The sequence below is a fragment of the Rhinopithecus roxellana genome, chromosome 10 (genome assembly GCF_007565055.1).
Source record: "Rhinopithecus roxellana isolate Shanxi Qingling chromosome 10, ASM756505v1, whole genome shotgun sequence".
Classification (NCBI taxonomy): Eukaryota; Metazoa; Chordata; class Mammalia; order Primates; family Cercopithecidae; genus Rhinopithecus; species Rhinopithecus roxellana.
In genome coordinates this window covers 18,553,656-18,570,754 of record NC_044558.1, presented here as the reverse complement: position 1 = coordinate 18,570,754, position 17,099 = coordinate 18,553,656, and the positions used below count along the sequence as shown (strand labels likewise).

The window sequence follows — 17,099 nt, the reverse complement described above, 5'->3', positions numbered from 1 at the left end:
AAAGAACGTTATTTTGAGACCATTCATCTTGGGTAGGGACATTTAAAGTTTTGGATGTTGGGAAAACAAGAGCTCTTTTTCTAATCAATCTCTAATTTGGTATTGTGACATTGAAGTGGTGGACCAGGCAGCATGATGTAATGGAAAGAGGGAAGAGTCCCTAAAACCTGCATTTTAGTCCCATCCTACTCTCTTACTTGTTGGATGACATTCCTCAAATTCTTTCATTTACTCAACCTTAAGCACCTACTGTGTGCCACAAGGTTCGCAAGATTCAGTTCCTTGGCTTTGCAGTGCTTATAATCTGGATAAGAAGGGTGGGATGGGCTATGGGAAAAAGAAGACCAACTAGTAAACTAGGCAAGTTATAATTCATGAAGAAGATGACCTTGCTTTTTCTCTCTTGAAAAATGGTGCCTATCTCACAGAGTTGAGAGGATAAAACGAAAAATAATGGCAACAAATCAATGTATGTCGTTAAGATGGTGATAAACGTATGCTGTTATTTCGTTTTCAAGCCACTCCCAGGGTGCAAAGAATTCTGAGGTTCTACAGGACATTTTTAAAAATTTTGCTAGACCTATTAATCTTACCCAGCTTCTAAAAAGGCCCTCTTGAAAATATGGCAACAAAAATTGCCCTGTTAAATGTGACATTTTGTCATTTTCTAATTTTTAAAAATTACAAATGCTATTTTACAGAAGAGTCTTTCCATTTAGTAGATGCAGATATTTTCCAGATAAAAATTTTAGAATCGATGTTCATAATTACCCAGTGACATAAGTTATTCTCTTGAGTCCAGTTTAGGAAATATTTAAAATATATTTCAGGCTGGGCACGGTGGTTTAGGCCTGCAATTCCAGCACTTTGGGAGGCCGAGGCAGGTGGATCGCTTGAGACCAGGAGTTCAAGACCAGCCTGGACAACATGACAAAACCCCATCTCTACAAAAAAGACTAAAATTAGGCCACCATGTGGCCCCACCTACTCAAGAGACGGAAGTGAGAGGATGGTTTGAGCCTGGGAGATCAAGGCTATAGGGCCACTACACTCCAGCCTGGGCAACAGAGAGAGACTCTGTCTCAAAAAAAAAAATAGATTTTATATCCTGTGTTACAGCCTCAGGAATAGTCTTATAATTTATTTCTGTTCCTCATAATAAAACTGTGCTCCTTTAAGTAGGTAAATCAAATTCTTGAAAATGTAATCACTGTAATGTAGTATTACATGGTTTTTAAACTTGTTGCAAGTTTCCTTTAAACAATCACTCCTTGTTTTCTGTGTTTGATTTTTTCATTTCACGTGCTTTTTTTTTTTTTTTTTTTTTTTTTTTTTTGAGGCAGGGTCTCTCACTCTGTCGCCCAGGCTGGAGGGCAGTGATAGTGATGTGATTATAGCTCACAGCAGCCTGGAACTCCTAGGCTCAAGTGATCTTCCCACCTCAGCCTCTGGAGTAGCTAGGACTTCAGGTACAAGCCACTAAGCCTGGGTAATTTAATTTTTTTTTTTTTTTTTTTAAGAGACAGGCTGTGTTGCCCAGGCAAGGTCTTGAGCTCCTGGCCTTAGGATCTTCCCACCTTGGTCTCCCAAGTGACTGGGATTGGGATTACAGGAATGAGCCACCTCACCCAGCTTGACATGCTTTCTTCTTAAAGCATGAACCAACTGCACTAGTTTACCTCTATCCTGCCCACTCCGTTTACTAGTTCCCATAGTCTAGAATAAGAGGAATTTGTCTGAAGAAATAAACTAGGATTTCTACCACATATATATGTTGTGACTAGTGATATCCCCATTCATTTAGTGGTCAGTTTATGTCTCTTCATGATTATTTTACCTGTGGTATTGACAAGATGCTTGAAATTACCACATGAGAGCTACCACTGTAATTCCATGTAAATTAAACAAAATGGATCAGAAAGGAACAAAGAGGTGCTTTTAAGGTTCATTTGGTTCTTTTTTGTCCAGAGCAAAAGTGTATGCTGATTTTCCTGACTGCTCAATTACAGTATTCTTACTTAAAATCATGAAGCCAAAAGCTTTGTTGTGCTTTACCACAAATCCACATTTGGATTAGCTCTCACAGGAGCTTGACTGTGTGCCAGCATAAGTTTGCCTCTGTCCATTTTGTTTGCTAAAATCCAGTGTTATGTGCTATCCCTTTAAAAGATTAGTTTGCATTTTGTTTAATGAAGAAATGATAATGATCATCTAGAAATGTTAATGGTTATACTTTAAGATTTCATTTCATTTCTTTGCCATCTGATAATTGGCGGTAATCACCAGCAATGTAATGATTTTAAGTGTGGACTTGATAAAGTTAGATGACTCTATTTTTTTTCTAATAATGGAATAGCAGCCACAGAGAACCCAAAGATTATTAAAACAAGAGATGAGTTTTGAAGTTAGAATTCTGAGGTACCTCTTTTAAATTTTTGAAATACTTCTAGTGGATATCTAATAGATTACTGACCATTTGCCTAACTTTATCTTACTTAATTGTTCTGGCTCACAGCAGGACAATTGTGGAAATTTTTGTTATACATAAGCTGTTTTATAGATAAAGCGATTTTCCTTCATTTAGAGAAATAATTCGCCCTTCTGGATTTTACAGTCCCCTTATGTTATCTCTTGCTTCTCCCAGCTAATAATGACTCTTCTGTGGCACCTACATTTAAGCACCTGGTTTTATAGAGTTAAAACTAACTTATGCATATTTGTCTTATTAAGCACAAATCAATTTGCTTTGCTTGGCAGATGGGAACTACTACATGAATGGAGCTATGGGGCTACGTTCTACTAAGTACTCTAGTATATGGGATTTAGGAAGGTCTGCCAATCAGGAAGCCTTCATATAGGTAGTTTTTAAAGAGTATTTTACTTTTGAATTTTCCATATCTGAATAGTGTAAGCAGGTTCTTGGGTGTTAGATTGATAAGCTCCCTCAGTAGACTTTTTTTGTGTGGTATAGAACAAAGCTAGGAAGTAAAACTTATTAAAATGGAGAATTTTTAGATATTCTGTTTATTTCCCTTTTCATCTTGTTAATTACTTTGAAATTAAATCATCTGTAAAAACCAGAATATGATAATGTTTGAAATAGGCTTTTCATTTTATATTTACATAGACTTCGCAAATCACTGTGTAAACAATATGTCATAAACGCATACATAATAAACAATAAGGTAGCCTTATAAAAACCTCTTAATGACCATCCCTTGAAAATATAAAGCTTCTTTCCCCTATTTCCTTACCCCAGACTCAAGGAGTCCAACTCTGAAAATGTTCACCTTAGATATTTATTAGCAAAATATCCCTGCATTTCATGCTTACAAAGGAGGCATCTGATAACAAATTTTGGCCTTCTAAGTACCCGTTTACTGAGACGAGGGTGCCCAAATGGTAAGCATGACATTTCATTTAAGGTAAGGAAAGATCTACCGCCCCCAATACATACACACACACACACACATACACACACACACACACACACACAAAATTAATAAGTTAACATTTTGGCTTATTAAAAAGAAAATCCCATGGGGCAACCCCTAGAGGGGACAGATCACACTGTGTGCTCCCATCCCTTTCTGGAACATCTTGGTCCCTGTGAAATCAAGTTAAAAATTACTTTTAAAGACCTCTGAATGAGAAAGAGCAACTTTGTAGGAGGTTTTGAGTAATGAAGGATGATCAGTATTACCCCCCCACCTTTTTTAAAAAAAATACTGGAAAGATTATTGACTGCATACCTAAGTAGAAAACTAATATTTGCTATCAAGTAGATTTCATTCTAATGAAAAAAAAAAAAAAAAAAAAAAGACTGAAAAGTCATGACATTGACCATCCTTTATTCCTCAAAATCTCCTGCAAGGCTGCCCTTTCTTATTCAAAAGTTCTTTAAAGGTAATTTTTTACTTGATTTCAGAGAACAAAATGTTCCAGGGAGGGAGAGGAATACAGTGTGATTTGCCCTCCCTAGGTATTGTCCTATGGGATTGAAAAATAAAAATGAAAAATAAATAAACCAGGCTGGGCATGGTGGCTCACGCCTGTAATCCCAATACTTTGGAAGGCCAAGGCAGGTGGATCATTTGAGGTCAGGAGTTTGAAAGCAACCTGGCCAACATGTTGAAACTCCATTTCTACTAAAAATATAAAAATTAGCCAGGTTTGATGGCGGGTGCCTGTAGTCCCAGCTACTGGTGAGGCTAAGGCAGGAGAATCACTTGAACCCAGGAGGTGGAGGCTGCAGTGAGCCAAGATGGCGCTGTTGCACTCCAGCTTGGGTGACACAGGGAGACTGCATCTCAAAAATAATAATAATAGGCCGGGCGCGGTGGCTCAAGCCTGTAATCCCAGCACTTTGGGAGGCCAAGACGGTTGGATCATGAGGTCAGGAAATCGAGACCATCCTGGCTAACACCGTGAAACCCTGTCTCTACTAAAAAATACAAAAAACTAGCCAGGCGAGGTGGCGGGCGCCTGTAGTCCCAGCTACTCAGGAGAATGGCGTCAACCCGGGAGGCGGAGCTTGCAGTGAGCTGAGATCCGGCCACTGCACTCCAGCCTGGGCGATAGAGTGAGACTCCGTCTCAAAAAAAAAAATAAATAAATAAATAAATAATAATAATAATAATAAATAAATAAATAAACCAACTACAAGCCAACATCCACAAATATATGAATATACCACCAAGTTCAGTGATTCCACTTGCCCCGTTAACCCTGCTTCTTTTATCTTCCTTGATTTTTTGATAGTTTTATGTCTCTATTCAGCTATAATTATTTTATAAAGGCTTAGTTTCCTCATCTGTAAAATGGGGATAAAACTTGTCTTCTCTACTTCACAGCATTTTTTATGTGAGTCACATGAGTTTTGAAACTTATGAGCAACTATACAAATACTTGACATTTATCTATTAATGAAAGAGAGAGATGTTAAAATGCCATTTTCTGGGCCTGAAGACCAAAGGGGGCTATATATTTATGCCCTTTTCCCTAGTAATTACTTTCCCCATGTTGAATACATAAATTGATTTGGAGTGGTAACATGGATTATATCTGATATGCAATGATATCACTACAAAAACTAAACACTGATAGTTACTAATTGAAGAATTTGGGCATGATAGTGATTATGCATTTATGGTTTATAATCAGAATAATATACAATAATTAGAATAACTTATCAGGACGTCATTTCCTTTTGATCTGTCATCGCCCAAAACCTAGAAGTTCTCAAACAGTGCTTCCACAGATATCAGCATCACTTGTCTTGCTGAGTGGTGATAAAGAGTACATATAACACTGGTTACCTTAGTGGTATTTTTCAAAACAATACTTAAAAAAGAAATAATTATTCAACTAGTGAAAACTCATGCTGTTTGTGAACAATTGTGGAAGGCTTATGGCAATAAGGTAAGCTAAAAATAAAAAATAAAAAGCAGTCAGGCGTGGTGGTGCACACCTGTAGTCCCAGCTACTTAGGAGGCTGGAGTGGGGTGGAGGATTGCTTGAGTCCAGGAGTTTGAGGCCAGCCTAGGCAATATAGTGAGATAAAAAATGTTTTAAAAAGTAAAAGGCATAACAGTGTTTGCCACATTGCTCTACAGCTATGACAGATTTTATATTGCCTTTATGATAGAACGTTTGCCCAGTTTTCTACCTTTTGCTACTGCTATGTAACCACAAAAGGTAAGAGTAAATCCTAAATGTGATGGTATACAATACTTTAATTCAACAGATATTTACTGAGTGCCTTTTAAAAACCAAGCACTCTTTTAAGTGCTGGAGATAAAGCAATGAAAATAAAAAAAAAAAGTCCCTACTCTCATGGGGCTAATACTGTGCAGTTGGGGGAGGCAAATAAACAAATAATATATTATATGACTGGTGCTGATAAGCAATATGAAGAAAAATAAAGTAAGGTATCATGATAGAGAGGGGAGGAGATTGGTATATTAGAGAAATTGGTCTGGGAAGGCCTTTTAGGGTGACCTATGAGCAGAGACTTGTGGTACTAGAGTATCTGAGCCAAACAAGTATTTGAGAACAGAGTGAATACATATAATTTTTTCTAGGAGTTTTTTTGTGAAGGGAAACAGAGAAATAGGGTGGTAGCTGGCCCTTGTCCTGGGTGTTGAGTATACAGTGGTGACTAAGACAGGAATAGTTCCGGCCGGGCACAGTGGCTCACGCCTGTAATCCCAGCCCTTTGGGAGGCTGAGGCAGGTGGATCACCTGAGGTCAGGAGTTTGAGATCAGCCTGGCCAACATGGTGAAACCCCATCTCTACAAAAAATACAAAAATTAGCTGGGCATGGTGGCACGCACCTGTAATCCCAGTTACTTGGGAGGCTGAGGCAGGAGAATCACTTGAACCCACGAGGTGGAGGTTGCAGTGAGTCAAGATCACGCCACTGTACTCCAGCCTTGGTGACAAGAGTGAGACTCCATCTCAAAAAAAAAAAAAAATTAATTAATTAAAAGAAGACAGAAATAGTTCCAACCCTTACAGAGTTTATAATGTGATGGATCAGACAGCTGATAAATATGTAAGCAAACAAATACAATTGCTAGTGTAGTCAGTAATAATAACAGCCTTGTTCTGTTGGCTTAGAAACCTCCATAATGCAGGGAAACCTCCAAAGCAGTTTTCCAAGGCCAGCTGTCTTGTAAAGTATGCTTATCTGAAGTCCTATTAAAGATACAAATATTTCTTAAAAGCAGTGATTAATAATAGGTGGTGTACTGGTGGCAAAGTTCCAGTGTGGCATCTGTGAAGCATCTTGCCAAAAACCAGTTTGGGGTGTTTTCAAATTAAATCATCTATCTATGAGCACTAACAATATCTGAGAGGTGGTTTGGTAGAAGTGGGGGTGGGATGTTCTAAGTGGAAAGAATAATGTGATAGTGCAAAAGCAAAAGATAACAGTTGTTGGGGACACAGCAAATATTCTAGATTCATTTACGTGGAGTTGAAAATATAAGACTTAATATATAATGCACTTAGCGACTAGAAAAAGGTTATTGAAGAGCAATGTCTTAATCTATACCAGAGGAAAACCTGAGATAGAGAATTAAAGGCACCTAAGAATTAAACCTTTGTTTTTTGTGTCCACTGTTCTTTCAGTGGACATAAAATAGTCTATGTATAACAAAAATTTCCACAAGATATTCTGTCCTGCTGTGAGCCAGAACAATTAAGTAAGATAAAATTAGGCAAATAGTCAGTAATCTATCAGATATCCACTAGAAGTGTTTCAACTCATAAGCCAAATAAATTAACATTTTGGCTTATTAAAAAGAAAATTACATAGGGCAATCCCTAGAGAGGGCAGATCACACTGTGTGCTCCCCTCCCTCCCTGGAACATCTTGGTGCCTGTGAAATCAAGTAAAAAATTACTTTTAAAAATCTCTGAATGAGAAAGGGCAACCTTGTAGGAGGTTTTGAAAAATGAAGGATGATTAGTGTTAACCCCCTCCCCCATTTTGGTAGCAGTGGAAATATTATTGACTGCATACCTAAGTAGAGAACAAATATTTCCTGTCAAGTATATTTCATTCTAATGGGGGGGGGGGGACAAGACTGAAAAGTCATGACATTGGCTATGCTTTATATGCTTTATTTCTCATAATCTCTTGCAAGGCTGCCCTTTCTTGTGCAAAGAGATCGTTAAAGGTAATTTTTTACTTGATTTCAGAGAATAAAATGTTCCAGGGAGGGAGGGAGAGGAATACACAGTGCGATTTGCCCCTTTTTTTCCCCCTCCCTTACTACACTATAAAGAAGTGAAGTTTTAAAACAAGGTATAGGGCCAGGCATGGTGGCCCATGCCTGTAATCTCAGCACTTTGGGAGGCCAAGGCAGGAGAATTGCTTGAGCCCAGGAGTTGGAGACCAGCCTTAGCCACACAGTAAGACCTTGTGTCTACAAAACATAAACAAAATTAGCAGGACATGGTGGTGTGCGCCTGTAGTCCCAGCTATATGGAAGGCTGGGGTGGTGGGAGATTGTTTGAGCCAGGGATGTGGAGGCTCCAGCGAGCTGAGATTGCATCACTACCTTCCAGGTAGGGCGACAGAATGAGACCTTGTCTCAAAATAAATACATAAAACGAGGTGTAATCACATTTTCTGATTATTATTATAATATTAGTTGCTCTCTTGTTTTAAACTAACCAAAATGATGGGCCTGGTTTAGTTCTTCTAAATAATGTTTAAAAGTACTACACTGTATACCAGTTTATTCATTTGCTATCATACTTGCTTTCTGCTTTGTACCTAGAAATTCAGGTGTTGCAATTTCTTTGCTTTTCTGAGGGTTACTCTTTTTGTGCATTGGTGCATAGGTCTTGAAGAGTAAGAAATATAGTAAATATAGTACTGTAAATATAGTACCAATTCTCATACTTTTCTGTGTCTCAATCTTTAGAAATGTAGCTGGGTTTGATTAATAATTCATCTATTCTTTTTTTCCCACAAGACATTGTAATCTGTTGTTTGTTATATCAATTGCTTCCCTAAAAAATTCTAAATCCTTTAATGAAAAAAAGATTTCATTTAGGGAAGGAAATGAGTGTGTGTGTGTGTGTGTGTGTGTGTGTGTGTGTATTCAGTTTTCAAGTAAGTGCCTTTAAAAGAATGCAGGGAGAGGGAAAACAGGACCAAAGAAGAATTATTTTTATTAACTGTTTTCCAAAGCTCTTAATATAAAGTTGGCAGCTTTCAAAATGCCAGCTGTGGCTATTGAATTATTCCAAAATAAGCATTCATAGTGTCATTTTAAGGACTTAGATCTGGTAGCAAAGTAATAGAATCAGGAAAATCCACAAACTTTATTGAGCACACTACCTTCTCTTATTTGAATATATTTCCTACTAAGTGTATTGGCAGTTTACTAATTAGTTTGTTTATTAACATATAATGAAGCTAAGTTCAGTAAAGGTGTACTTGTTTGACTTTGTAAGCATGACAACTTATGACAAGATAAAGAATCCACTGTAAGGTTCCAGTAATCATTATCATGGAAAAAAATTATAATTGAACATTTTACTTAGAATGGAAATAAATCTTGTTTGTAATTAGGAAGTTCATTACATGACTCTTCTGCAGCTAGAGCAGTATTCACTTACACAGTGCCCTCAATACAGTTTACAAACAGAAAGAGCCACTTGTCAAACTAAAGGACACTTTAGTTTGTGTACTAAACTAGCACATTGATAATGAGTACCATTTTCAAGCTGTGACTGTTTTACTGGTCTTTCCTCTGGCACTCAGCCCATTGCCCTGTTTATCATTACCATTGACCTAATGCAAAAAAAGAAATGTTTATAAAATTTGCAGGTGTCTAAATATTGGAAGGGGCAATTAATGCCATAGATCAGTGTTCTCAATATTGGCCACATGTTAGATTCAAATGAGGACCTTTTATTTTTATTTATTTATTTATTCATTCATTCATTCATTCATTCATTCATTCATTCATTTACTTTTGAGATGAGTCTCACTCTGTTGCCCAGGCGGGAGTGCAGTGCGCAATCTTGGCTCACTCCGAGTGGTGCAACCTCCGCCTCCCGGCTTCAAGTGACTTTCCTACCTCAACCTTCTGAGTAGCTGGGATTACAGGTACCCGCCACCACGCCCAGCTAATTTTTGTATTTTTAATAGAGACAGGGCTTCACCATATTAGTCAGGCTGGTCTCAAACTCCTAACCTCAGGTGATTTACCCACCTCGGCCTCCCAAAGTGCTGGGATTACAGGCATGAGTCACCAAGCTCGGCCTCTGAGGACCTTTTAAAATAAACTAAAAGATACTGGATTATTCATGGATCAAATGATACAAGTCTAGAATTTACTTTAAAATACTCCAGGAGGGAGTATTTAGAACCCAGAAATTGGTGCATATTAATTTCTGAATGACTTGCAGGGACTTGATGATGATTACAGCTTAATGAGCTGGAAGAGTTCCCCAAGTGACTACAAATGTAGTCTAGCACTAGCTTCCAAATTATTTGTTGCATAGTTTTATACTAACTGCCTGATTTCATACTTACAAAAACTGAGCAATTTTCTTTCTACATAGTACAAGGCGCTTATAATCTTGTGAACATTTCTGCTGCCAAATGTGACCTTTCTTGCCAGTGATTTTGACTACTCTTCTCTCATCCACATAGCCACCGTTGATCTTTAAACAGTATCTTCAAAAAGATAATTATCTTTTATCTTTATCTGTTATCTGCTAAAGCTATCCTGTATTCAATAAAGTGCCTTCATTTGAAATTGTAATTCCTTTATTTTGACAAATTTGACAAGTTATGTTTATTTATATACACACACACTTATGTACTTAATTCTGTTTTTCAACGTAGAGATAGCTCTTTTGGTTGTCTTTTGCAAGTACTCTTTTATCCTTTTTTTGAGTATTTTCACATTCCTAGCTTCAAATTGAAAACATTCTCTTCTTCTCCATTTCCTGAGTAATTTTAATCACATAGTTCTGAAAACATTATCTGCATATTTTAGCTCTACTTTTCTTCCTTTATACTTTACCAAATCTCCAATTTCTCATAGTCACTATTTCAATGCTAAAAGTGATAGAATTATTTTCCCTTTTATCCCCAAACCTATCAGTAATTCCCTCCTCATTAGTTGAAGTATAATTATTTCCTGTTTCCCTCATCCTCATTCCCATTGTCTTTTCCCCAATATTTTCTCTTTCATAATATTTGTCAGTTTTCTCATTTCTATTTTTTAAAAACTTCAGTTCGGCCAGGCGCGGTGGCTCAAGCCTGTAATCCCAGCACTTTGGGAGGCCGAGACGGGCAGATCACGAGGTCAGGAGATCAAGACCATCCTGGCTAACACAGTGAAACCCCGTCTCTACTAAAAAATACAAAAAACTAGCTAGGCGACGCGGCGGGTGCCTGTAGTCCCAGCTACTCAGGAGGCTGAGGCAGGAGAATGGCGTGAACCCGGGAGGTGGAGCTTGTAGTGAGCTGAGATCCGGCCACTGCACTCCAGCCGGGGCGACAGAGCGAGACTCCGTCTCAAAAAAAAAAAAAAAAATTAGGCCGGGCGCGGTGGCTCAAGCCTGTAATCCCAGCACTTTGGGAGGCCGAGACGGGCGGATCACGAGGTCAGGAGATCGAGACCATCCTGGCTAATACGGTGAAACAACGTCTCTACTAAAAAATACGAAAAACTAGCCGGGCGACGAGGCGGGCGCCTGTAGTCCCAGCTACTCGGGAGGCTGAGACAGGAGAATGGCGTGAACCCGGGAGGCGGAGCTTGCAGTGAGCTGAGAGCCGGCCACTGCACTCCAGCCTGGGCGGCAGAGCAAGACTCCGTCTCAAAAAAAAAAAAAAAAAAAAAAAAAAAAAAAAAAAAAAAAAAAAATTAATATCTAAGATTTTCTTAAATAATAATAGTATTAGCTAATATTGGGTGTTTTACTGTGTGCTAAGCATTGCTCTAAGTGCGTTAAATGTAACAGCTCATTTAATCTTTACAATACTATGCAGCCATAAAAAAGGATGAGTTTGCGTCCTTTGTAGGGACATGGATGCAGCTGGAAACCATCATTCTTAGCAAACTATCACAAGAACAGAAAACCAAACACCGCATGTTCTCACTCATAGGTGGGAACTGAACAATGAGATCACTTGGACTGGGGAAGGGGAACATCACACACCGGGGCCTATCATGGGGAGGGGGGAGGGGGGAGGGATTGCATTGGGAGTTATACCTGATATAAATGATGAATTGATGGGTGCTGACGAGTTGATGGGTACAGCACACCAACATGGCTCAAGTATACATATGTAACAAACCTGCACGTTATGCACATGTACCCTAGAACTTAATGTATAATAAAAAAAAAATAAAAAAAAATACTCAATAATTCAAATGCCTAAAAAAAAATTGATATAATGTGAGTATACTTCTAGATTTTGTATTTTGTTGTACACATGCATACATGTGTCTGTCTTTATAAAAATAGCACAATGTTAAAAAAAAAAAAAAAAGCCCTTTGTAGTAAGATCTGTTTTAACCTTATTTTACAAATGAGGATGCAGAAAGGGTAAGTACTTTAACTTGCTCAAGTTGACACAAGCAAGTGACAGAGCCATAATTTAAACCCAGTTAGTCTATAATACTAGATTCTACATTCTTATCTAATATACATACAACCTTATGAACGAGATACGTAAGTGCTGCAGATACATTTTGAGATTTGGACAATTGAAGCTGACTTAACTCTTTTATTGAAAGATAATTTTCTCAGATACTACTCACATTGGCATACTGTAATCTCTCTTTATCCCAAATATATTTTTTCTTTAAGAAAAACCTCTGTAAGGACTCTTTGGACTAGAAAAGTTTTAAAATAAATTTATTAGTGTGTTATATGAAGTGATACAGATTTGATTTATCTCTTGTAAAGTCCTTATTTCAACAGTCTTCCTATTACAACAGGGCTTCTGGTTGGGACTCTTGATTCAGTCTTAGACTCTACTGCTAAAGTAGCTCCATTTCGCATCCTACACCAGACGCCAGATTCTCAAGTTTACTTGTCAATTGCATGTGGTGAGTATGATTTTTAAAACATAATTCAAATTAAATAAGGGTACTACAAAGCTGAGTATTCATATTTATTTATACTCGGTAGTTGCTTTGAGATTTAAAAACAAATTAAATGTGCAACTTTACTTTGAGAGAATAGCAAGACCTTTGTTTATTTTCAAAGGATATGGGTTATTAAGTTTTTTTTTTTTTTTTTTTTTTTAATACATTGGTGTGAGGGACCTGAAGCATGTGGTCTAGCAGGGCTGATTCTGAACAGATTTTGGTCAGTGTTACTGCTACATAACTCCTTTCTTCAACTTCTGCTTTATCCAACTGCTGGGAAGATGGGAACTCCTCCAGGAAATAAATTGTTTCATTACTAATAACTCCAGTGAGAAGAATCTGAAGTTATCTGTGAACCCAAAACATAAAGGTTGACTCCTAAGGAAGTATAAGCCTGGAAAATTAAACCTTTTGTATTCACTCCCACCTTCTCAGAAAAAGTATCATATCCTTGAAATATGAAGGCGTGTCTTACAGTTAATGCTACATATTCATTCATGCCAGGGTGGTTTAGATGCTTCAACATATATATTACGGGTAGAAAAGGAATTAGGATAATACTTTCTAATAAAGCAAGTCAAAATAAATTTTTAAAAAGCTGCATTGACAGTTTCTTACTTCCTTTTATGATGCAGTTATAATGTTGGTCTAAATTAGAATCCCAGATTTCTAGCCCTTTTGCTATTGAAAAACTGCCTTTCTTCTTATACCCCTCTCTTCTAAAGTAGATATATTATACTTTTTAAAATAGAACAAAAGCACATGAGTTTCTGGAACATTCATATGTGTGAACATATAGCATACAATTAGTTTTTTAGGATGTGTGGCTTGTTTTTTATATTTTCCCCTAAATTTATTTTAGTGTTGCCAGTGAGTCTTTCCTCCTGGCCCTCTTAAATTGAATGTCATTTAACCTAAATGAGGTTGACATTGTACCTGCTGACATCACGAGAATTCTGTAACCTCAACTCTAAATCTAGTTAGTAAAAATTATTTAAAAAAAAAAAAAAGGCCTTTCTACTTAAAAAAAAAGATGATTGTATAACTTATTTCCCCAAATTAACCTGATGCAGAAATAGTGTAGTTACCTACTAATGAAGCTTCTTTATACCAAAAGAATCAAACTTAAGGCCTTAACATTTCCCCCATGGCTTTTATTTCTGGTTCATTAAAGACAGTTATTACTCTTGGTATGGTGACTTAGTAACATGAATGAAATTCTGATTGAATTGTAGGAAATAGACCATTTGCAATGTCAACAAATTTTTTAATATGCCAGTCTCCATATATTATAAAATATACTAAAAAGTCAGCATATTTATTTTGAATATTTATATAATACACAGTGCTGAGAAGACTTTAATGGTATGTGAGTGATAGGAGGAGATTGATAGATACTGAAATATTCTTCAAGTCAAAGCAACTAGGGCTAATAATGTTTAACCTCACCCTCTGCAAACCTCCTAATGCTGATTCAGCGGGTCTCATGGATTTAATCTTGCTACATAATTTTTAACCTCCTTTATGACATTTTTGTAAGTTTACTAGGGTAGCTCTGAGCAAAGGTTTCATGGCTTCTGAAATAAGTAGAGTGGTCACAGTTGAAATCTACATTTACTTAGCATGCATAGGATTGTCACATACATGCTGTTTTCAGCCACACATATTATAGACACAGTACTAACTGCATTATTTGTAGTCCAAGGATTGAATTGTGCATTATGTATTTTCTGGTACTCTACATATTTTCTTAAAAGATACTGGTTATTCTTTTTTTTTTTTTTTTTTTTTTGCGACGGAGTCTCGCTCTGTGGCCCAGGCTGGAGTGCAGTGGCTGGATCTCAGCTCACTACAAGCTCCGCCTCCCGGGTTTACGCCATTCTCCTGCCTCAGCCTCCCGAGTAGCTGGGACTACAGGCGCCCGCCACCTCGCCCGGCTAGTTTTTTGTATTTTTTAGTAGAGATGGGGTTTCACCGTGTTAGCCAGGATGGTCTTGATCTCCTGACCTCGTGATCCGCCCGTCTCGGCCTTCCAAAGTGCTGGGATTACAGGCTTGAGCCACCGCGCCCGGCCGATACTGGTTATTCTTTAGGCACCAGTTACTAGCATCTTGTTTTCAGAATTTTATATATTTTCTCATGAGCTGGATTTACTTTACTCCCCTTTCATTAAATGTTTGATTCTTTCTATTTATGAGAAATACTGTTCATGCCCACATAGAGGGATAAAGTAGAGAATAAATGTAATTATTTTACTCCTTTATGACCATCATTTTTTAAAGTGAAAATGTCATTTCTTTTTTTTTTTTTTTTTTTTTTTTTTTTTTTTTTTTTTTTTTTTTTTTTTGAGGCGGAGTCTCGCTCTGTCGCCCGGACTGGAGTGCAGTGGCCAGATCTCAGCTCACTGCAAGCTCCGCCTCCCGGGTTTACGCCATTCTCCTGCCTCAGCCTCCCGAGTAGCTGGGACTACAGGCGCCCGCCACCTCGCCCGGCTAGTTTTTGTATTTTTAGTAGAGACGGGGTTTCACCGTGTTAGCCAGGATGGTCTCGATCTCCTGACCTCGTGATCCGCCCGTCTCGGCCTCCCAAAGTGCTGCATTTCTTTTTAAACTAAGCTTTTAAATAACAAGATCAGTTTTCTTGTGGAGTTTTCCTTGAATGTTTTATTTTCTTGTGTTATTAATCAGGCGCCAACAGAGAAGAAATAACCAAGCATTGGGATTGGTTGGAACAAAATATTATGAAGACCTTATCTGTATTTGATTCAAATGAAGATATTACTAATTTTGTACAAGGAAAAATAAGAGTAAGTGGCATGGATATAGCTCATAGATGGAGTACCAAAATCTTTGACTCTCGTATATGAGGATCAAAGTTTGCATGGAAGGTCATTGTTTCACTGGCATCTTTCAGGATTGGTAGAAACAAACATATGAATTTCAGAATCAGTGTGCTAAAGAAAACTGTAAAGTCTTTAGCATGGGGGAGATTGATAGATATTGAAATATTCTCTAAAACATACTGGTTATTCTTTAGGTACCAATTACTGACATACTGTTTTCAGAATTTTATATATTTTCTCATGAGCTGGATTTAATATTTCCCCTTTCATTAAATGTTTGTCTTTGGTGCCCTTGTGAGTACTCTTAGGGGCATTTTTATTTTAATATCTCTTGAGTTTTGAGTTGAATAAACCATTTGTTCATTCAAACAAATATATTTAGCACCTGTATTTGTAGTAGCTCCTTGTGAGACATTCAGAAAAAAACCTAAGTACAAAACTGAAGAAAATATGCTTACCTCTGTCCTAAGAGAATTATCTATGTACATACATATGACATGTGTACCTATATAGATATATACAGTCATCCCTAGGTATCCATGGGGATTGGTTCTGGCCCCTGCTGTAGATACCAAAATTCACAGATGCTCAAGTCTCCTAATATAAAAGGGCAGGGTATTGGCATATAACCTATGCACATCTGCCTATATACCTAAAGTCATCTCTAGACTACTCATTCCTAATACAATGCCTATGCATCACTTCATTTGAGTGGACTCTGCATAGTCCTCGGTGCATGGCAAATTCAAGTTTCGCTTTTTGGAACTTTGTAGAATTTTTTTCCCAAATATTTTCAATACCTGGCTGGTTGAATCCATGGATGAAGAACCCGTGGATATGGAGGGCTGACTGTACAGTTGTATTGAATCAACTATTTGAATGTATGAAATATATTTTTGTTGGTAAGTGATGATGAATTTTCAGAAAATATTTTGTCTCCTTTAGGGATTAATTGCTGAAGAGGGAAAACATTGTTTTGCAAAAGAAGATGATCCTGAGAAATTTCGAGAAGCCCTTTTGAAATTTGAAAAATGTTTTGGTTTACCAGAGAAGGAGAAGTTAGTGACCTATTATTCATGCAGTTATTGGAAAGGACGGGTTCCTTGTCAGGGCTGGCTTTATCTTAGCACCAACTTTCTGAGCTTCTATTCTTTTTTGTTGGGATCGGAAAGTAAGTGGTTTCTATTGCTTACTATGGCCTTGAATTTGCTGTCTGACCTATCAACTCTAATGATGTTAGGTTGTAAATAAAATAATAGGACTGATATTAAAGGTAATTAAACTGTACAATAAAAGTTTATTTTATCTAGGGAAAGAACACTTTTAAGACTGGTTGCTTAACATAAAACCTTTAGAAGTGTATATAGAATGCCTTGCATATCGTGGGAAGTGAGTCAGTATTAAATGATGATGATGATCTGGCATATGACTGCTTTAAATTCCTTGTTATAAACTACCTACTTGCTTTAGTCTGTGTGTTAATCTGTTTTAAACACACAGTTTGAATATAGTGGCCATAGTACCTAATGACCCACATCTCACTTTGTAGCCACAAAGAAGAATCAAACAGTACTATTTATAGCATACATACAAACAGCTTTTACATTGGTAGTTATACAAT

General features: G+C 37.3%; 1 protein-coding gene across 5 annotated transcripts in view; it reads left to right on the top strand.

Moving 5' to 3' along the window:
- TBC1D8B (TBC1 domain family member 8B) overlaps positions 1–17,099 on the top strand; it is an 83,179-nt gene that overhangs the window by 1,093 nt on the left and 64,987 nt on the right. For all 5 annotated transcript variants that reach the window (XM_030939857.1, XM_030939858.1, XM_010373547.2 and 2 more), the window contains exons 2-4: positions 12,484–12,594; positions 15,324–15,442; positions 16,424–16,649. In XM_030939857.1, coding sequence (XP_030795717.1) covers positions 12,484–12,594; positions 15,324–15,442; positions 16,424–16,649 — 456 coding nt within the window. The remainder of the gene's footprint in view (positions 1–12,483; positions 12,595–15,323; positions 15,443–16,423; positions 16,650–17,099) is intronic.